The sequence below is a fragment of the Heterodontus francisci genome, unplaced genomic scaffold (assembly GCF_036365525.1).
Source record: "Heterodontus francisci isolate sHetFra1 unplaced genomic scaffold, sHetFra1.hap1 HAP1_SCAFFOLD_377, whole genome shotgun sequence".
NCBI lineage: Eukaryota > Metazoa > Chordata > Chondrichthyes > Heterodontiformes > Heterodontidae > Heterodontus > Heterodontus francisci.
This window is the reverse complement of record NW_027142041.1, coordinates 238224-261295: the sequence shown is the minus strand read 5'-3', so window position 1 is coordinate 261295 and position 23072 is coordinate 238224. Positions and strand designations below refer to the sequence as shown.

The 23072-nt window shown below is 47.1% G+C and overlaps 1 protein-coding gene across 1 annotated transcript in view; it reads left to right on the top strand.

The window, feature by feature from the left end:
• Positions 1 to 23072, top strand: part of LOC137366359 (protein EFR3 homolog B-like) — a 263372-nt gene that overhangs the window by 173330 nt on the left and 66970 nt on the right. Inside the window, exon 18 of the mRNA XM_068028261.1 lies at positions 20068 to 20195. Coding sequence (XP_067884362.1) covers positions 20068 to 20195 — 128 coding nt within the window. The remainder of the gene's footprint in view (positions 1 to 20067; positions 20196 to 23072) is intronic.

The window sequence follows — 23072 nt, the reverse complement described above, 5'->3', positions numbered from 1 at the left end:
GCTTCCACAGTGCGGAATGTGACACCGACCACTCCCTGGTGTGCAGCAAGATTAGACTCAAGCCAAAGAAGCTGCACCACTCCAAGCAGAAGGGCCGCCCGCGCATCAACACTAGCAGAATTTCTTATCCACAGCTGTTACGTAAGTTTCTAAATTAACTCGAAAAAGCCCTTCAAAACACTCCCACAGGGGATGCAGAGACCATGTGGGCCCACATCAGAGGCGCCATCTATGACTCAGCAATGACCACCTATGGCAAATGTGTGAAGCAGAATGCAGACTGGTTTCAATCTCACTTTGAAGAGCTGGAACCTGTCATCGCCGCTAAGCGCATTGCACTGTTGAACTACAAGAATGCCCCCAGCGAGTTCACATCCGTAGTACTTAAAGCAGCCAGAAGCACTGCACAAAGAACAGCCAGGCGCTGCGCAAATGACTACTGACAACACCTATGCAGTCATATTCAGCTGGCCTCCAACCCCGGAAACATCAGAGGAATGTATGATGGCATTAAGAGAGCTTTTGGGCCAACCATCAGGCAGATCGCCCCCCTCAAGTCTAAATCAGGGGACACAATCACTGACCAACGCAAGCAAATGGACCGCTGGGTGGAGCACTACCTAGAACTGTACTCCAGGGAAAATGTTGTCACTGAGACCGCCCTCAATGCAGCCCAGTCTCTGCCAGTCATGGATGAGCTGGACGTACAGCCAACAAAATCGGAACTCAGTGATGCCATTGATTCTCTAGCCAGCGGAAAAGCCCCTGGGAAGGATGGCATTACCCCTGAAATAATCAAGAGTGCCAAGCCTGCTATACTTTCAGCACTCTACAAACTGCTTTGCCTGTGCTGGGATGAGGGAGCAGTACCACAGGACATGCGCAATGCCAATATCATCATCCTCTATAAGATCAAAAGTGACTGCGATGACTGCAACAACTACCGTGGAATCTCCCTGCTCAGGTATAGTGGGGAAAGTCTTCGCTCGAGTCACTTTAAACAGGCTCCAGAAGCTGGCTGAGCGTGTCTACCCTGAGGCACAGTGTGGCTTTCGAGCAGAGAGATCCACCATTGACATGCTGTTCTCCCCTCGCCAGCTACAGGAGAAATGCCGCGAACAACAGATGCCCCTCTACGTTGCTTTCATTGATCTCCAGTGATCACCAAAGCCTTTGACCTCGTCAGCAGACGTGGTCTCTTCAGACTACTAGCAAAGATCGCATGTCCAACAAAGCTACTAAGTATCATCACCTCATTCCATGACAATATGAAAGGCACAATTCAGCATAGCGGCGCCTCATCAGACCCCTTTCCTATCCTGAGTGGTGTGAAACAGGGCTGTGTTCTCGCACCTACACTGTTTGGGATCATCTTCTCCCTGCTGCTCTCACATGCGTTCAAGTCTTCAGAAGAAGGAATTTTCCTCCACACAAGATCAGATGGCAGGTTGTTCAACCTTGCCCATCTAAGAGCGAAGACCAAAGTACGGAAAGTCCTCATCAGGGAACTCCTGTTTGCTGACGATGCTGCATTAACATCTCACACTGAAGAGTGTCTGCAGAGACTCATCGACAGGATTGTGGCTGCCTGCAATGAATTTGGCCTAACCATCAGCCTCAAGAAAACGAACATCATGGGACAGGACATCAGAAATGCTCCATCCTTCAATATCGGCGACCACGCTCTGGAAGTGGTTCAAGAGTTCACCTACCTGGGCTCAAATATCACCAGTAACCTGTCTCTCGATGCAGAAATCAACAAGCGCGTGGGAAAGGCTTCCACTGCTATGTCCAGACTGGCCAAGAGAGTGTGGGAAAATGGCGCACTGACACGGAACACAAAAGTCCGAGTGTATCAAGCCTGTGTCCTCAGTACCTTGCTCGACAGCAGCGAGGCCTGGACAACGTATGTCAGCCAAGAGCGACGTCTCAATTCATTCCATCTTCGCTGCCTCCAGAGAATCCTTGGCATCAGGTGGCAGGACCGTATCTCCAACACAGAAGTCCTCGAGGTGGCCAACATCCCCAGCATATACACCCTACCGAGCCAGCGGCGCTTGAGATGGCTTGGCCATGTCTCTATAAAATGTAATTTTGATTCATTCCGTGATTGTCAATAATTACTCTCTTCAACTGGGATCCCGAGCTCAGTGTCCAATATGGCACGCCCTCCTTGGCTCCTGGCTAACTTGAGCACCACCTCTTTGGCCTGAGACAGACACCTCAGGTCGGGCACCCTGCCACTGGTCCTGAACACCTCCCTGCTGTTGTGGGCCCTCTTCTCCTGAAAGATCAAGGATGCAGTTACAATTAAGTTCCAAACGTCTCTACATCACGTCAGTGCTAACATGGGCCCCTCTTCTGCACCTGGGGATGTCATTTCACTTATATTGACTCTATCTGTCATGGGTCTAAACTGGGCTAAGATAGAAGTGAGGGAGACTGGTCTCACTTAGGCAGTCATACAGCTGCTATCATTACGTTATGACCTTCCTATCATTGGAGTGGTTGTGTCAAACGTGTGCCTTTACACTTGTGGGCAAGCAGAGCACAGCAAGCTATGTGGAACTGCGCAACTTACCTTGGCTGAACGTAGGAGGTCATTGACCCACTTCCTACACTGGGCCCAGTTACAACGGGTGACCCCACAGCTACTAACCGCATTATAGGAAGGATGTGGAAGCTTTGGAAAGGGTGCAGAGGAGATTTACTAGGATGTTGCCTGGTATGGAGGGAAGGTCTTACGAGGAAAGGCTGAGGGACTTGGGGTTGTTTTCGTTAGAGAGAAGGAGGAGGAGAGGTGACTTAATAGAGATATACAAGATAATCAGAGGGTTAGATAGGGTGGATAGTGAGAGTCTTTTTCCTCGGATGATGATGGCAAACACGAGGGGACATAGCTTTAAGTTGAGGGGTGATAGATATAGGACAGATGTTAGAGGTAGTTTCTTTACGCAGAGAGTAGTAGGGGCGTGGAACGCCCTGCCTGCAACAGTAGTAGACTCGCCAACTTTAAGGGCATTTAAGTGGTCATTTGATAGACATATGGATGAAAATGGAATAGTGTAGGTCAGATGATCGGCGCAACATCGAGGGCCGAAGGGCCTGTACTGCGCTGTAATGTTCTAATTCTAATTCTAACCTCCTCTGCGTGCTCCGTCCAGGCTTTCTTGGTCAGGCAAGAGGACCAGTTCTTGCCATCGCTTGGGAAGAGGACCTGCCACCTTTCCCTTTCTGCCTGCAGGAGAATCACTGAACTGTGGGGCCACCCTTGCTCTTACATCTGGCATGGTATGAATGATGCAAAATTCTGGCAAATCAACAAAGCGTTGCTGCACTAAACTGCTACACAAGGTGTCAGGCAAACCCCCCACGTACCAAAACTGAGGCACCCATTATTTTGCCACATGAACATTAAAACTTAAAAGTGCAAGCCCCTGACTGGAAAGACATTTTTGCGTAGTAACAGATGGCATTGAAACAATGGGGATCCAGCAGTTGCTTCCCCAATACACAGAAGTGGTCAGACCAGTTTTAGTCACATGACTAACTGGCTGTTGCAGAGAATTTGAACTTCCAGCAAAGGATTTTGAAAAAAATGCCATGTGCTCATGGACTGAGAACATATTCTCTCCTGTCTGCCTGCCTCCATCTCTTTCCCACGGAACTGAATCTTGTGAAGACACGTAAGCTCAAAGAGAGAACAGTCTCCTGCGTGAACAAGGTTTAAGGCGACTACTGGGCCCCAATGAAAAGCAAGACCATATCTTCAATCAAGGACTACAGCGAGCTCGAGAAACAGTAACAAGATATTGCCTCAGACTGTTCTACTTATCTTTACTTCTGCTCTTTTCTGTCCCTATTTGCATCTGTGTATCACGTGTGCATGCTAGCGTGGATGCGTCGTAAATCCGTAGGTGTGAACCGTATTAGAGTTTAAGTTTTAATAAAATTTCATCTATCTTCTTTAAACCACAGAATGTGCTCATTTCTTTGCCTTATAATTGGAAAGTTGTGAACAAGGATTCAAAAAGGGGAAGGTCAAAACACAATGTATTTAAAATTAAACCCTGTTACAATAAGAGCAGGTGAAGACAGTAACAGAGCCCAAGACACCTTTTGCACCTGGTCATAACAAAAGCAAGGAGAGTAAATACAGGGCTGGCAGCCTTTTAAAGATGGCGCCAGCACCTGATTCAACATCAGGTGATGCCATTAACGGCATCGCCAATGCCATCCCGGCCGCCTGCCACATAATCGTGGTGGCGCAAACGCGAACGTCACATGCGGGACGGTCGAAATTTTGCTCCGCCACGATTCTGTGGCAGGCGGCCGGGAACAGCACCTCATCTTCCAATTAGGCACTGTATAGCCTTCTGGACTCAACACTGAGTTCAACAATTTCAGAGCATGACTGCCATTTTTTTAAATTTTTTTTTATTTTTTAACCATGGGTCTGTCTTAAACTTGTTTTTCAGGTTTCTGCTTTTGGACAGTTGTCTCTCTGGACAACTGCTTTGTCTTTTCATACAACTATGAGCATTCCCTTTGCCTTTGTTCCGTGACCTCTTTGTCATTTAATCTCTTCTGCCCTCTGCCCTATCACGCACTTTCCCTTTTGTTCTTCTTGCCCCTGTCCCCTTTTCACTTGCTCAAAGCCTATCACATTTCTAACCTTTGCCAGTTCTGATCAAAGGTCACAGTCCTGAAACATTGAGTCTGTTTCTGGCTCTGCAGATGCTACCAGACCTGGTGAATATTTCCAGCACTTTCTGTCTTTATTACTTGTGGAGACAAAGTTCTGTCTTCATCCAGAGAACACCCTCCAACCTGTTGTGTGGCACTACCACCATGCTAAATGGGATTGATTACAAACAAATTTAGCTGCTCAAAACTGGACATCCATGAAGCACTACAGGCCATCAGTGGCAGGACCGCATAACATCACAAGCTGTAACTTCAAGGCATGGCATATCCCTCACTCTTTCTTACCATCAAATCAGGCAACCAATCTTTTTTGTCTCTGTCTTCACAAAGGAGAGGGTTGATGCAGACATTGTAGTTAAAGAGAAGGAGGGAGTGTGAAATTCTTTTGGGCCTCCTTATCTCGAGAGACAATGGATACGCACCTGGAGGTGGTCAGTGGTTTGTGAAGCAGCGCCTGGAGTGGCTATAAAGGCCAATTCGAGAGTGACAGGCTCTTCCACAGGTGCTGCAGAGAAATTTGTTTGTCGGGGCTGTTGCACAGTTGGCTCTCCCCTTGCGCCTCTGTCTTTTTTCCTGCCAACTACTAAGTCTCTTCGACTTGCCACATTTTAGCCCTGTCTTTATGGCTGCCCGCCAGCTCTGGCGAACGCTGGCAACTGACTCCCACGACTTGTGATCAATGTCACAGGATTTCATGGCGCGTTTGCAGACGTCTTTAAAGCGGAGACATGGACGGCCGGTGGGTCTGATACCAGTGGCGAGCTCGCTGTACAATGTGTCTTTGGGGATCCTGCCATCTTCCATGCTGCTCACATGGCCAAGATACGATAAGTATAATGAGAGAGGAAGTACCAGAGGTTCTGACATCCTTGAAAGTGGATAAATCAGCAGGGCCGAATGGATTGCATCCCAGGTTGTTAAAGGAAGCCATGGAGAAAATAACAGATGCTCTGAGGATCATCTTCAAATCCTCAATAGATACAGGCGAGGTACCACACGATTGGAGGTCTGCGAACGTTGTACCATTGTTTAAAAAGGGTGCGAGGGTAGGCCAAATAACTATAGGCCAGTCAGTCTGACCTCAGTGGTGGGTAAATTATTAGAATCAATTCTAAGGGACAGGATAAACTACCACTTGGAAAGGCACGGATTAATCAGGGATAGCCAGCATAGATTTGTTAAGGGAAAGTCATGTCTTACGAACCTGATTGAGTTTTTTGAGGAAGTAACAAGGAGGATTTCAAACGTCAGTTGACTAGAATCCAGGACCAGCATGTTCCTGTGAGGATGAAGGATAAGTTTGGCAAGTTTCGGGAACCTTGGATAACGAGGGATATGGTGAGCCTAGTCAAAAAGAAAAAGGAAGCATTCGTAAGGGTTAGAAGGCCGGGAACGGACAAAGCCCTTGAGGAATATAAAGAAAGTAGGAAGGAACTTAAGCAAGGAGTCAGGAGGGCCAAAAGGGGTCATGAAAAGTCATTGGCAAATAGTATTATGGAGAATCCCAAGGCTTTTTATACATATATAAAGAGCAAGAGGGTAGCCAGGGAAAGGGTTGGCCCACTCAAGGACAGAGGAGGGAATCTATGCGTGGAGTCAGGGGAAATGGACGAGGTACTAAATGAGTACTTTGCATCAGTATTCACCCAAGAGAAGGACTTGGTGGATGATGAGGAGGAGGTGTTGGGTGTCTTGAAAAACATTAAGGTAGCTAAGTCCCCAGGGCTGATGGGATCTACCCCAGAATACTGAGGGAGGCAAGGGAGGAAATTGCTGGGGCCTTGACAGAAATCTTTGTATCCTCATTGGCTACAGGCGAGGTCCCAGAGGACTGGAGTATATCCAATGTTGTTCCTTTGTTTAAGAAGGGTGGCAAGGATAATCCAGGAAATTATAGGCCGGTGAGTCTTACGTCAGTGGTAGGGAAATTATTGGAGTGGATTCTTCAAGACAGGACTTACTCCCATTTGGAAACAAATGGACTTATTAGTGAGAGGCAGCATGGTTTTGTGAAGGGGAGGTCATGTCTCACTAACTTGATCGAGTTTTTTGAGGAAGTGACGAAGATGATTGATGAAGGAAGGGCAGTGGGTGTTGTCTACATGGACTTCAGTAAAGCCTTTGACAAGGTCCCTCATGGCAGACTGATACAAAAGGTGAAGTCACACGGGATCAGAGGTGAGCTGGCAAGATGGATACAGAACTGGCTCGGTCATAGAAGACAGAGGGTAGCAGTGGAAGGGTGCTTTTCTGAATGGAGTGCTGTGAATACTGATGTTCCGCAGGGATCAGTGCTGGGACCTTTGCTCTTTGTAGTATATATAAATGATTTGGAGGAAAATGTAGCTGGTCTGATTAGTAAGTTTGCGGACGACACAAAGGTTGGTGGAGTTGCGGATAGTGATGAGGATTGTCAGAGGATACAGCAGGATATAGATCGGTTGGAGACTTGGGCGGAGAAATGGCAGATGGAGTTTAATCCGGACAAATGTGAGGTAATGCATTTTGGAAGGTCTAATGCAGGTGGGAGGTATACAGTAAATGGCAGAACTCTTAGGAGTATTGACAGGCAGAGAGATCTGGGCGTACAGGTCCACAGATCACTGAAAGTGGCAACGCAGGTGGATAAGGTAGTCAAGAAGGCATACGGCATGCTTGCCTTCATCGGTCGGGGCATAGAGTATAAAAATTGGCAAGTCATGCTGCAGCTGTACAGAACCTCAGTTAGGCCACACTTGGAATATTGCATACAATTCTGGTCGCCACACTACCAGAAGGACGTGGAGGCTTTGGAGAGGGTACAAAAGAGGTTTACCAGGATGTTGCCTGGTCTGGAGGGTATTAGCTATGAGGAGAGGTTGGATAAACCCGGATTGTTTTCCCTGGAACGACGGAGGTGGAGGGGCGACCTGATAGAGGTTTACAAAGTTATGAGTGGCATGAACAGAGTGGATAGTCAGAAGCTTTTTCCCAGGGTGGACGAGTCAGTTACTAGGGGACATAGATTTCAGGTGCAAGGTGCAAAGTTTAGAGGGGATGTGCGAGGCAAGTTTTTTACACAGAGAGCGGTGAGTGCCTGGAACTTGCTGCCGGGGGAGGTGGTGAAAGCAGGCACGATAGCGACGCTTAAGAGGCATCTTGACAAATACATGAATAGGATGGGAATAGAGGGATACGGACCCCAGAAGTGCAGAAGGTTTTAGTTTAGACAGGCATCATGATCGGTGCAGGCTTGGAGGGCCGAATGGCCTGTTCCAGTGCTGTACTATTCTTTGTTCTTGTTCTTTGATTGATGAGGATAGTGCAGTGGATGAGGTCTACGTGGATTTTGGTAAGGCATTTGACAAGGTCCCACATGGCAGACTGGTCAGTAAAATGAAAGTCCATGGGATACAGGGGAATGTGGTAGGTTGGATCCAAAATTGGCTCAGTGACAGGAAACAAAGGGTAGTAGTCAATGGATGTTTTTGCGAATGGAAAGCAGTTTTAGTGGTGTTCCACCGGGCTCAGTGTTGCGTCCCTTGCTGATTGTGATATATATTAACGAATTGGACTTAAATGTGGGAGGCATGATTGGGAAATATGCTGATGACACAAAAATTGGCCGTGTAGTTGATAGTGAAGAGGATAGCTGTCGACTCCAGAATGATATCAATGGTTTGGTTGAGTGGGCAGGAAAGTGGCCAATGGAATTCAATCCAGAAATGTGTGAGGTAATGCATTTGGGGAGGGCAAACAAAGCGAGAGAATACACAATAAACGGGAGGATATTGAGAGGGGTAGAAGAAGTGAGAGACCTTGGAATGCATGTCCACAGGCACCTGAAGGTGGCAGGATGGGTGGATAGAGTGGTGAAGAAGGCATATGGAATACTTTCCTTTATTAGCCGAGGTATAGAGTACAAAAGCAAGGATGTAATGCTGGAACTGTATAAAACCCTGGTTAGGCCACAGCTGGAGTATTGCGTACAGTTCTGGTCACCGCATTATAGGAAGGACATAATTGCTCTGGAGAGAGTACAGAGGAGATTTACAAGAATGTTGCCCGGGCTTGAAAGTTGCAGCTATGAGGAAGGATTGGATCGGCTAGGGTTGTTTTCCTTAGAACAGAGGAGGCTAAGGGGTGCATTAATTGAGGGGCCTAGCTAGAGTAGACAGGAAGGACCTGTTTCCCCTAGCGGAGAGGTCAATTACCAGGGGGCACAGATGTAAGATGATTGGTAGAAGGATTAGAGGGGACATAAGGAAAGACCTTTCATTCAGATGGTAGTGGGTGTCTGGAATTCACTGCCAAGAGGGGTGGTGGAGGCAGAAACCCTCAATTCTTTTAAAAGGTACCTGGACGTGCACCTGAAGTGCTGTAACCTGCAAGGCTATGGACCAAGTGTTGGAAGGTGGGATTAGATTGGGCGGGTAGTTTTTTCGGCTGGCACAGACACGATGGGCTGAATGGCCTCCCTCTGTGCCATAATTTTTCTATGGTTCTATGGTTCCATCTCAGCCTGTTGCTGAGGTCTCCAGCATCGCAGATGCCAGTCTTCAGCCAATTCGATTCGGCTGAAGGCACTGGATACAGCAAAGGCTCTGGACCCTGACAATATCCCGGCTGTAGTACTGAAGTCTTGTGCTTCAGAACTTGCCACGCCCCTAACCAAGCTGTTCCAGTACAGCTACAACACTGGCATCTACCCGACAATGTGGAAAATTGCCCGGGTATGTCCTGTCCACAAAAGAGCAGGACAGATTCAATGCGGTGAATTACCACCCCATCGGTCTACTCTTAATCATTAGTAAAGTGATGGAAGGTATCATTGATACTGCTGTCAAGCAGTACTTACACAGCAAAATCTACTCACTGATGCTCAGTTTGAGTTCTGCCAGGATCACTCAGCTCCAAACCTCATTACAGCCTAGGTCTAAAAATGAACAAAAGAGCTGAATTTAAGATGGGAAGTGAGAATGACTGCCCTTGATATCGAGGCAGCATTTGACAAAGTGCACTGCCAAGGAACCTTCGCAAAATTGACATCAATGGCATTCAGGGGAAAAACTGGTTGGTGTCATACCTCTTAGAAAGGAAGATGGATGTGATTGTTGGAGGCCATTCGTCTAAGCCCCAGGACATCGCTGCAGGACTTCCTCACGGTCGTGTTCTAGGCCTGGCCATCTTCAGCTACTTCATCAATGACCCTGCCTGCAATGTAAAGACAGAAGTGGGGATGTTCGCCGATGATTGCACAGTGTTTAGCACCGCTCGCAACTCTTCAGGTACTGAAGCAGTCCATGCCCGCATGCATCAAGACCTGGATGCGATGATAAGTGTCAAGTAACATTTGCGCCATATAAGTGCTGGGCAATTACCATCTCCAACAAAAGAGAACCTAACCATCTCCCCTTGGCATTTAGTGGCATTACCATTGCTGAATCCCCCACCATCAACATCCCAGGAGTCACCATTGACCAGAAACTTAACTGGACCAGCCACATTAATACTGTGGCTACAAGAGCAGGTCAGAGGCTGGGAATCTTGCAGTGAGTAACTCACCTCCTGATGCCCAAAGCCTGTCCACCATCTACAAGGCACAAGTCAGGAGTGTGATGGAATACTCTCCACCTGCTTGGATGAGTACAGCTCCAACAAGAAGCTTGGCACCATCCAGGACAAAGCCAACCTGACCAGCACCCCATCCATCACCTTCAACATTCATTCCCTTCATTACTGGCGCACAGTGGCCACAGTGTGTACCATCTACAAGATACACTGCAACAACCTGCCAAGGCTCCTTCGACAGCACCTTCCAAACCCATGCTGTCTACCACCTAGAAGAATAAGGGCAGCAGACACATGGAAGCAACACCACCACCTGCAAGTTCCCCTCCAAGTCACACACCATCCTGACTTGAAAGTATAAGAACATAAGAAATAGGAACAGGAGTAGGCCATTCGGCCCCTTAAGCCTGCCCTGCCTTTTGATAAGATCATGGCTGATCTGCCCCAGACCTCAACTCCACTTTTGTGCCAGCTCCTCATAGCCCTCAACTCCCCAATATTTCAAAAATCTATCTATCTCCTCTTTAAATACTTTCAGTGATCAAGCCTGCACAACTCTCTGGGGTCGAGAATTACAGACATTCACAACCCTCTGAGAGAAGAAATCCCTTCTCATCTCAGTTTTAAATGAATGTCCTCTTATTCTGTAACTATGTCCCCTAGTTCGAGATTCCCCCACTAGTGGAAACATCTTTTCAAAATTTACCCTGTCAAGCCCCCTCGGAACCTTGTATGTTTCAATAAGATCACCCCTCATTCTTCTAAATGCTAATGAATAAAGGCCTAACCTGTTTAGCCATTCTTGATAAGTCAACCCCTTCATTCCCAGGAATCAGCCTAGTGAATCTCTTTTGAACTGCCTCCAATGCCAGTATATTCTTTCTTAAATACGGGGACCAAAGCTGTACACAGTACAGTTCACTGGAACGACGGAGGTGGAGGGGCGACATGATAGAGGTTTACAAAGTTATAAGCAGCATGGACAGAGTGGATAGTCAGAAGCTTTTTCCCAGGGTGGAAGAGTCAGTTTCTAGGGGACGTAGGTTTAAGGTGAGTGAGGCAAAGTTTAGAGGGGATGTGCGAGGCAAGTTCTTTTCACAGAGGGTGGTGAGTGCCTGGAACTTGTTGCCGGGGGAGGTGGTGGAAGCAGGTACCATAGAGATGTTGAAGAGGCATCTTGACAAATACATGAATAGGATGGGAATAGAGGGATACGGACCCCAGAAGTGCAGAAGGTTTTAGTTTAGGCAGGCATCAAGATCGGCGCAGGCTTGGAGGGCCGAATGGCCTGTTCCTGTGCTGTACTGTTCTTTGTTCTTTGTACTCCAGGTGCAGCCTGTACCAACACCCTGTACAGTTGTAACAAGACTTCCCTACTTTTAAAATCCAACCCCCTAGCAATAAAGGCCAAAATTCCATTTATCTTCTTAATTACTTGTTGCACCTGCATGCTAACTTTTTGTGTTTCATGCACAAGAACATACAGATCCCTCTGTGCTGCACTTTTTTGGAGTCTCTCTCCATTTAAGTAACGGTCCACCTTTTGATTCTTCCTACCAAAGTGCATGACCTCACACTTTCCTGCACTAAACTCCATCTCTCAAGTTTTTGCCCACTCACTCAACCTATCTATATCCCCTTGCAGATTTCCTATGTCCTCATCACAACATGCCCTCCCACCTATTTTTGTATCGGCAGCAAATTTGGATATATTACACTCTGCCCCCTCCTCCAAGTCATTAATATAGATAGTAAATAATTGAGGCCCTAGGACTGATCCTTCTGGCACTCCACTAGCTTTCCAACCTGAAAAGGAACTATTAATCCCAACTCTCTGTCTTCTGTGTGTTAACTAATCCTTAATCCATGCTTTTGATAAGGTCCCGCATGGGAGATTGGTTAAGAAGGTAAGAGCCCATGGGATCCAGAGGAATTTGGCAAATTGGATCCAAAATTGGCTTAGTGGCAGGAGGCAGAGGGTGATGGTCGAGGGTTGTTTCTGCGAGTAGAAGCCTGTGACCAGTGGTGTACCACAGGGATCGGTGCTGGGACCCTTGCTGTTTGTGGTGTACATTAATGATTTAGAGGTGAATATAGGAGGTATGATCAGTAAGTTCGCAGATGACACGAAAATTGGTGATGTCATAAATAGTGAGGAGGAAAGCCTTAGATTACAGGATGATATAGATGGGCTGGTAAGATGGGTGGGGCAGTGGCAAATGGAATTTAATCCTGAGAAGTGTGAGGTAATGCATTTTAGGAGGACTAACAAGGCAAGGGAATATTGAATGCCTTCTAGGAATCCAAATACTCACATCTAGTGGTTCCCCTTTATCAACTCTGCTTGTTATATCCTCAAAGAACTCTAGCAAATTTGTCGAACATGATTTCCCTTTCACAAAACCATGTTGACTCTGTTTGATTGCGTTAAGCTTTTCTAAATGTCCTGCTATTTCTTCCTTAATAATGGACTCTAGCATTTTCCCAGTGACTGATGTTAGGCTGACTAGCTTATAGTTTCCTGCTTTTTGTCTCCCTCCCTTCTTGAACTGGAGTGTCACACTAGCGGTTTTCCAATCTGCTGGGACCCTCCCAGAATCCAGTGAGTTCTGGAATAGTTCGACCAATGCCTCCACTGTCTCTGCAGCCACTTCCTTTAAAACCCTTGTATATAGGCCATCAGGTCCTGGCGACTTGTCTGCCTGTGGGGCGGCACAGTGGCGCAGTGGTTAGCACCGCAGCCTCACAGCTCCAGCGACCTGGGTTCAATTCTGGGTACTGCCTGTGTGGAGTTTGCAAGTTCTCCCTGTGTCTGCGTGGGTTTCCTCTGGGTGCTTCGGTTTCCTCCCACCGCCAAAAGACTTGCAGGTTGATAGGTAATTTGACCATTATAAATTACCCCTAGTATAGGTAGGTGGTAGGGAAATATAGGGACAGGTGGGGATGTGGTAGGAATATGGAATTAGTGTAGGATTAGTATAAATGGGTGCTTGATGGTCAGCACAGACTCGGTGGGCCGAAGGGCCTGGTTCAGTGCTGTATAACTAAACTAAACTAAACTTTAGTCCCATTAGTTTGTCAAATAATAGAGGCTGTTACAAGATCTTTCCTCCCATTAGCTCTTTTCTTATCTGATATCTGTGGAATGTTTATCGTGTCTTCCACCGTGAAGACTGATGCAAAATATTGGTTTAAATTGTCTGCCATTTCCCTGTTATTACCTCTCCAGTCGCATCCTCCAAGGTTCCCATGCTCACTTTAGCTACTCTCTTTTTACATACCCATAAAAGTTCTTGCTGTATGTTTTTATATTTCTTGCCAATTTACATTCATAATCAATTTTCTCCTTTATTAGCTTTTTAGTCATCTGCTGCAAGTTCCTAAAAAATTCCCAATTCTCTGGCCTACCACTAGTTTACGCTGCTTCGTATGCCTTAGTTTTTGATTGGATTCTCTCCTTGACTGTCTTTGTTAACCACGGGTGGTTCATCCTTCTCATCGAGTCCTTCTTTTTGACCGGGATAAAGTTTTGCTGAGCGTTATGAAATATCTGCTTAAATGTCTGCCACTGCTAATCCACTGACCTTCCCCTCTTCATACCATTGTAATTGCCCTTGTTTAAGTTGAGGACACTGGTTTGAGACCCGAGTTACTTGCCCTCAAACTGAATTTGAAATTCCACCATGTTGTGATCGCTACCCCCTAGAGGATCCTTAACTATGATGTCTCTTATTAATCCTACCTCATTACACATTACTAGATCTAAAATAGCCTGTTCCCAGGTAGGTTCTGCAACGTATTGCTCCAAGTAACAATTCCTGATGCACTCTACAAATTCGTCTTCCATGTTACCTCTGCCAATCTGATTTATCCAGTCAATATGCAGATTAAAATCACCCATGACAATTGTAGCACCCTTCTTACATGTCTCCATTATTGCCCAATTTATACTTTGTCCTACAGTGAGGCAACTCTTCGGGGGCCTATAGACGACTCCCACCCGTGACTTCTTCCCCTTACTGTTCCTTATTTCCACCCAAACTGATTCCACATCATGATCTTTTGCACCTATATCATTACTCACCACCACACTAATACCTTCCTTTATTAACAAAGCTACCCCACCTCCTCTTCCTTTTTGCCGGAACATCGAATACCCTTGAATAATGAGTTCCCAGTCTTGGTCATCTTGCAACCCACGACTCTGTAATAGCTATCAAGTCATATTCATTTATTTCTATTTATGCCGTCAACTCATCTATCTTGTTACAAATGCTGCATGCATTCAGATAAAGAGCCTTAAGCTTTGACTTTTTACCATTATTACTCATTCTGGTTCTAATTTCTGCTGCACTCTTCTGCTTATATTTTCTGCCCCTTCCTGTCAGACTTTGATTATCGTTCACCTCTGCTCTCTTGTTTCTTTTTGATTTTTTAAACTTCCCTTTAATTGAACCCTTCCCCCACTAATTAGTTTAAATTCCTATCTACAACCCTAGTTATATGATTTGCCAGGACACTGGTCCCAGCATGGTTCAAATGGAGCCCGTCCCAACGGAACAGCTCTCTCCTTCCCCAGTATTGGTGCCAGTGCCCCATGAATCAGAACCCATTTCTCCCACACCAATCTTTGAGCCATGCGTTTACCTCTCTAATCTTGTTTACCCTACGCCAATTTGCACATGGCTCAGGTAGCAATCTGGAGATTATTACCTTTGTGGTTCTACTTTTTAATTTAGCCCTGAGATGCTCTTGTCCCTCAGCAGAACCTCTTTATTAGTCCTACCTATGTCGTTGGTACCTACATGGACCGCGACAACTGGATCCTTCCCCTCCCACTCCAAGTTCCTCTCCAACCCAGAAGAGATGTCCTTAACCTTAGCACCAGGTAGGCAACACAGCCTTCGGGACTCCCTGTCTTTGCTGCAGAGAACAGAGAACTATGCTATCCCCTATTACTACTACATTTCTCTTTTCTCCCCCCACTTGAATGGTGCTGTGGTCAGTTCACTCATTCTCCCTGCAGTCTGTGCCCTCGTCCACACCGGGAGCAAGAACCTCATACCTATTGGATAAGGGCACTGGCTGAGGCTCCTCCAAAGCTAAATTCTGGATCCCCATATCTGCCTCACTCGCAGTCACACACTCCTGTGCCTGACCACAGTCCAAATTTGATGTAATTAATCTAAGGGGTGTGACTGTCTCCTGAAACACAGTGTCCAGGTAACTCTCCCCCCATCCACCCCCCCCCCCACCACCAACCCCCACCCCCCCCCCCCCCCCCGATGTGTTGCAGTAGTCCGCAGCTCAGGACTCCAGCTCATTAACTCTGAGCCAAAGGTCCTCGAGCAGCCAACTCTTGCTGTAGATGTGGCCACCATGGATCCCACCGGCGTCCAGCAGCTCCCAAATACTACAGCTGCAACCTATCACCTCCCAGCCATCTCTATTCAATTTAATTAATTAATTTGGATGTTAAATATTCTAAAAGTGAATTTCTTAACTGTTCTCTTCAGCTGTAATAACGTCTCGATTTAAACCACTAGGCCAATCAAAACAGACACGGAAGAGATAACCACACTTAGGCTCTAAGTAGAAGGGGCTCTCTGCCGCCGGTTTTCATCTCCTGCCACTGCTGCCCTTCTCACGCAGATCTGCTCTCCGTAAATCGTCATTCCTTCAGTGTCGCTGGGTCAAAATCCTGGAATTGCCTCCCTAACAGCACTGTGGGTGTCCTACACCACATGGATTGCAGCAGTTCCAGAAGAGCTATCCAGTATAGACCCACCTTTCAGTTCTTGGGCTTTAGCCCTTTTAGGTTACAGAACCTCAGGTGCATATCCAAGTGTTTTCTGCCTTCACCACTCTTTCAGGAAGTGAGTTCCAGATCCCCACCATTATCTGGGTGAAAAATTTACTCCTCAACTCCTTTCTAATCTTTCTATCAATTACTTTAAATCAATGCCCTGGTTATTGACCACTCTACTGAGAGAAATAGGTCCTCCCTATCCACTCTATCTGGACCTCTCATAATTTTATACACCTCAATTTCATCTTCTCTCAGCCTCCTCTGTTCCAACGAAACCAACCCCAACCTATCCAATATTTACTCATAGTTAATATTGTCCACTCCTGGCAACATCCTCATAAATCTCCTCTGTACCCTCTCTAGTGTGATCAAATCTTTCCTGTAATGCGGTGACCAGAAATGTACACATGCTGCAGTCTAATTAGTGTTTTATACAAAAACAAGAAATGCTGGATTCACTCAGCAGGTCTGGCAGCATCTGTGGAAAGAGAAGCAGAGTTAACGTTTCGGGTCAGTGACCCTTCTTCGGAACTGACAAATATTAGAAAAGTCACAGATTATAAACAAGTGAGGTGGGGGTTGGGCAAGAGATAACAAAGGAGAAGGTGCAGATTGGACCAGGCCACATAGCTGACCAAAAGGTCACGGAGCAAAGGCAAACAATATGTTAATGGTGTGTTGAAAGACAAAACATTAGTCCAGATTAGGTGTGAATATACTGAATATTGAACATCAGCAAGTGCAAACCTGAAGAAAAACAACCTGAAAAAAACAGTGGGTAAGCAAACTGAACAAACTAAGATGAAATGAAATAAATGCAAAAAAAGATGGTAAAAAATGTAGAAAGGAATGCAAAAAAAAGGAAGAAAAAATAACTAAAAATGACTAAAAATGAAAGTAAAGTGGGGGGCTGTCATGCTCTGAAATTATTGAACTCAATGTTCAGTCCGGCAGGCTGTAGTGTGCCTAATCGGTAGATGAGATGCTGTTCCTCGAGCTTGCGTTGATGTTCACTGGAACACTGCAGCAATCCCAGGACAGAGATGTGAGCATGAGAGCAGGGGGGAGTGTTGAAATGGCAAGCAACCGGAAGCTCAGGGTCCTGCTTGCGGACTGAGCGGAGATGTTCCGCAAAGCGGTCACCCAGTCTGCGCTTGGTCTCCCCAATGTAGAGGAGACCACGCTGTGAGCAGCGAATACAGTATACTACATTGAAAGAAGTACAAGTAAATCGCTGCTTCACCTGAAAGGAGTGTTTGGGGCCTGGGATAGTGAGGAGAGAGGAGGTAAATGGGCAGGTATTACACCTCCTGCGATTGCAAGGGAAGGTGCCCTGGGACGGGGACGAGGTGGTGGGGGTAATGGAGGAGTGGACCAGGGTGTCGCGGAGGGAACGATCCCTTCGGAATACTGACAGGGGAAGGGAGGGGAAGATGCGACTGGTAGTGGCATCCCGCTGGAGGTGGCGAAAATGGCGGAGGATGATCCTTTGGATATGGAAGCTGGTGGGATGAAAAGTGAGGACAAGGGGAACCCTGTCACGGTTCTGGGAGGGAGGGGAAGGGGTGAGGGTAGAGGTGCGGGGAATGGGTCGGACACGGTTGAGGGCCCTGTCAACCACAGTGGGGGGAAATCCTCGGTTGAGGAAAAAGGAGGTCATATCAGAAGCACCGTCATGGAAGGTAGCATCATCAGAGCAGATGCGTCGGAGACGGAGAAACTGGGAGAATGGAATGGAGTCCTGACAGGAGGTAGGGTGTGAAGAAGTGTAGTCGAGGTAGCTGTGGGAGTCAGTGGGCTTATAATGGATATTGGTAGACAACCTATCCCCAGAGATGGAGACAGAGAAGTCGAGGAAGGGAAGGGAAGTGTCAGAGATGGACCATGTAAAGGTGAGAGAAGGGTGGAAATTGGAAGCAAAGTTGATAAAGTTTTCTAGTTCGGGGCGGGAGCAGGAAATGGCACCGATACAGTCATCAATGTACCGGAAAAAGAGTTGGGGGAGGGGGCCTGAGTAGGACTGGAACAAAGAATGCTCAACATATCCCACAAAAAGACAGGCATAACTAGGACCCATGCGGGTACCCATAGCGACACCTTTTACTTGAAGGAAGTGCGTGGAGTTGAAGGAGAAGTTGTTCAATGTGAGAACAAGTTCAGCCAGGCGGAGGAGGGTGGTGGTGGATGGGGACTGGTTGGGCCTCTGTTCCAGGAAGAAGCGGAGAGCCCTCAAACCGTCCTGGTGGGGGATGGAGGTGTAGAGCGATTGGACGTCCATAGTGAAGAGGAGGCGGTTGGGACCAGGAAACTGGTTTTATACAGTTCCAGCATAACCTTTCTGCTCTTATACTCTAGGCATCAGCCAATAAAACTGTTTGTGATTGGCTCATCCAACCCCTGGTACCAGTAAAGATTCCCCATTCACAAACAGTTCCACATACATACACCACATTGGACTGCAGCGGTTCAAGAAGGAGTCTCACCACCACTTTCTCAAGGGCAATTAGGGATGGGCAATAATTGTTGGCCTTGCCGCGATACTCTCATCCCATGAATGAATATAAGAAAAAATTAAATGTGTGAAAGTGCATGCTGAGAGCAGAACCAGGACCACCCGATAAATGAGATGCCCACCTGGTAAAGTTACTGGCTCAGCTGTTATGCCATGCGCCATTAAACTGCTTGTTAATATTCACTGTCTAGCCTCACACCTTGGGCATTCTATCTAATAATAGTCAGTGCAAATAGTCGTTTGGTAGTACAGAACTTGAGTATTGCTGAAAATCAAGACATATTATCGAAGCTTTTCATCTTGCACTCATCAGGACAATCTGCAAGAATACCAATGTAAGGAAAAGCAACAACTTTATACTGTTTGAGAAGAGAGTGCTGATTGGTTGGCAAGTGAACTCTGATTGGTAGAGGTGTTGCCATGGAGAATGCACCAGTTTCTGGTGACTGACAGTCAGTGCCTTCAAGAGAGGAAAGGAAAAACTGCGACAAATTTGACTTGTGCAGTAAGTAGAGGTGGCAGCCATGCCACTGAGTAAGGAGATTGGTTTAATACAGACACACCTACTGGTGATTGTACATTGTGCAAAATGTCACTGATGAGCTGTCCTAAATGGATTTATGTTCAGACAGTACAGTAATGTGCTGCTGATCTGGTTGGTGCCAGTGTCCTTTTACCTGCAGCCGCAAACCACCTCCAGATATACCTAAAATAAAAGCAAAATACTGCAAATGCTGGAAATCTGAAATGAAAACAGAAAGTGCTGGAAATACTCAGCAGGTCAGGCAGAATCTGTGAATCAGTTCTGCCGAAAGGTCACAGACCTGAAACACTTACTCTGCTTCTCTCTCCACAGATGCTGCCTGACCTGCTGAGTATTTCTGTTTTTAATCACATTTACCTGGTGGGGCTGAATACACGCTCCAGTTTGGCCTTGTGTTGCAGTTAATGGAGCTCTTCCGCAGCTTCTTTTTGGTCACTAGGAAAGCCTGGAGAGAGGTTGATGTAACTTAATAATTGCTGCAAAGAGCAGAAATGGCTATTTCTAACCCCACCGGGGTTTTTATTCAATTACAGGATCTGAACATCACTGGTAAGACCAGTATTTATTGCCAATCCCTAGTTCTACCTAATTGAGTAGCTTGCTGGGCCATTTCAGAGGGCAGTTAAGAGTTAACCACATTGCTGTGGTTCTGGAGTCACAGAGAGCGTAAGGACAGCAGATTTCCTTCCCATAAGAACATTAGTGAACCAAATATGTTTCTGCAACAATCCGGTAATGACTAAGTCTAACTTTTTATTCCAGATTTATTTATGAACTGAAATAAAATTTCCCAGTTGCTATGATGGGATTTGAGTTCATATCTCTGAGTCTAGGTCTCTGGATTACTCGTCCAGTAACATAACCACTATGCTACTGTTCCCTACTCGGGCCTCACACAGTCTCTAATCCTTACTGATGGCAGCCTTGCCTTTCTCTTTTCTGCAGCATACCCAAGTCTATGGACAGATTGGAGAAGGAGTTACTGTTCTTGCAGAGTAAGATCAGTGAGGTTCTGGCAGGGAGTGGTTACAGTTCTGATAGACTGGGAATCCCCTACATTCCACAGTTCACAGGTATGGGACTGCAGTAAACTTATAATTATTCCTGCGACAACTACCAGCCAGTATTTGGGGACTGGAGACAAATCTGATGGGACTTCCTGTCTGTTGTGCATCAAAATCATTGAATGCAGGATTCCAGAGTGAGAGAGCCACTGAGAGTGACTGTGCTGTTACATGCCTAGGATACTTGTGGTAGGAAGGTTGACACAGGCTTAGGAACAATTTGTGATATCTATTCAAGCTTACAGGAGGAAAGGAAAGGTTTTGGTGGCTCTCCCTCAGCACTTACAGTCAGAACCAGGTAACTGCAGGCATTGCAGTGCTGGATCCCATGCATAATCAAAGCTGGAGAGACCCCGGCCGGACTTTTACGCCACCCCAACGAGCCAGATGGTGGCAGGGGAGTGGCCTAAAATGGAGCGGGAGGCTCTGGGAGGCTTTCCCGAACTGCTCCCCCCCTCCGCCTCCTTTACATAGGGCGGGGGGACGAAGAACAGCCACTTAAGGGCCTTCACCCGCCTCCACACGAATTTTACACGTGGCAGGCAGGCGTCTTGGAGCCGGGAATAGCCACCTGCAAAAACCAGGCGGCTGTGATCGTCCCGGGGGGGGGGGGGGTGGTGGGGGTGGGGGCGGGTGTGCTCATCAGGCATTGGGTGCCCGATGGAGGGCCACCCCCACTACCCCAGCCACCCCCGGCACCCAACACGCCCCCATTTCCCCCCAACTGACACCCTTGCCTCACCGGCGCCCGACCTATTAACCCAGTGAGGCAGCCAAAACCTGCCTGTCCTCCCGGCTCCATGTCTTCGGGTGCGCTGCAGTCCCAGCAGTGGCCACCGCTCCCGATGGCGCTAGTGGCACTAAGAACTGCCAGCCCGCTGATTGGCCAGCAATTCGATGAGGTGGGACTTCCTCCCTCAAGCGGGTGGAAGTCCTGCCTTGGAACAATTAAAGCCTGGGGACCCGTAAAATGTGGGTCGGATCCCCAGGCAAGGCGGAAGTGGGTTCGCCATCGACTTTTCAGTCGGTGGCCAGCTCCCGTCTGCCCAACGTGAAATCCTGGCCCCCATTCCAGTTGGCCCATCAGTATCAATAGGAGCAAGAGCATCCAGCACAATGTGCCAAATAGGTAGCGATATTAAGTTAGAGTTATAGTCACAGTATGTTGGGAGAAATCCAGTTGCTGCACAGGGCAAGATTTTGTCCCAGCACAGCGAGGTATCCAGTTCCATTGCTGTGCGGGACCCTATCCCAATGCTGGGAGGGGTTCAGTCCCAGCAGAGAGAATGATCAAGTCTCGGCACAGGGTACAATGGAATCTCAGCAGAGGGAGTGATCCAGTCCCAGCACACGGTAGGATCGAGTCAAGCACAGGGCAGGATGCTGTCCCAGCACAGCGAGGTATCCAGTTCCATTGCTGTGCGGGACCCTATCCCAATGCTGGGAGGGGTTCAGTCCCAGCAGAGGGAGTGTTCCAGTCCCAGCACAGGATAGGATCGACTCCAAGATAGGGCAGGATCCTTCCCCAGCGCAGGGATGGAAATTTTCCTGACAGCACACTGGTGCCCGTGACCCAGTGAGAGGTTCAGTGTTTGCGTGCAGTAATCCTGATGCTTATTCTGGGATCATGCCCACCTGTGTCCTCTATCACTGACCTCGCCAGAGTTTGCAGGGCCAGTGAGACTACATTTCTAGCATAGCCAAACAGGCAGAACTTCACATCCCCCCAATACCCTTGCCTGTGGGGCCCAGCTCCACTCATCTGGAGGCTGGTATCGCTCAGCTCTCTCAGCCTCCAATACTACACTAGGTCCCTTGGGATACAGAAGTGGGAACTCCCAGCATAGGGTGTCAGTGAGAACCCGGCACAGCCAGGTCCCAACCTTGGTCTGGTCGGTTCCATTGGACTCTGCTGGAGTTATGGTGGGAGACAAGTGGGAACTTTCAGTAAATTTGTTATCAGTGCTCTATGAGAAAACTTTTCCTGTAACACACACATATAGAATCATAGAATGGTTACTGCACAGAAGGAGGCCATTCAGCCTGTTGCGTCTGTGCTGACTCTTTGGAAGAGCAATTGAGCTAGTCCCACTCCCCTGCCCTTTCCCTGTAGCTCCGCAAAATTTTTTTTGTCAGGTAATTATCCAATTCCCTTTTGAAAGCCACAATTGAATCTGCCTCCACCACACATTCAGTCAATGACTTTCAGTTCCAAACCAATCACTACATAAAAAGTTTTTCCTCATGTTGCCTTTGGTTCTTTTGCCAATCACTTTCAATCTGTCTCTTCTGGTTCTCGATATTCTGCTAGTGGGAACTGTTTCTCCCTATTTACTCTGTCAAGAGTTCTCATCATTTTGAACACCTCTATTAAATCTCCACTAAACCTTCTCTGCTCTAAGAAGAACACCGCAGCTTCTCCAATCTATCCACGTAACTGAAGATCCTCATCAATGGAACCATTCTTGTAAAACCCTTCTGCACCCTCTATAAAGCCTTCACATCCTTCCTAAAGATTGGTGCCCAGAAGTGGACACGATATTCCAGTTAAGGCCAAGTTTTATAAATGTTCGTCATGCTTTTGTACTCTGTTTCTATAAATAAAGCTCAGAATCTCGATTTGTGCACATATACCCCCAGGTCTCTCTGTTTCTACAGCCCTTTTAGAATTTTATCTTTTATTTTATATTGCCTTTCCTCTATCTTCCTACCAAGATGTATCACTTCACACTTCTCTGCATTAAATTTCATCTGCCACATGTCGATCCTTTCCACCCTATGTCCTTTTTAAGTCTATCACTGTCCTCCTCACAGTTCACTATACTTCCAAGTTTTGTGTCATCTGAAAATTTTGAAATTGTACCCTGTACCCAATTCTAAGACAGG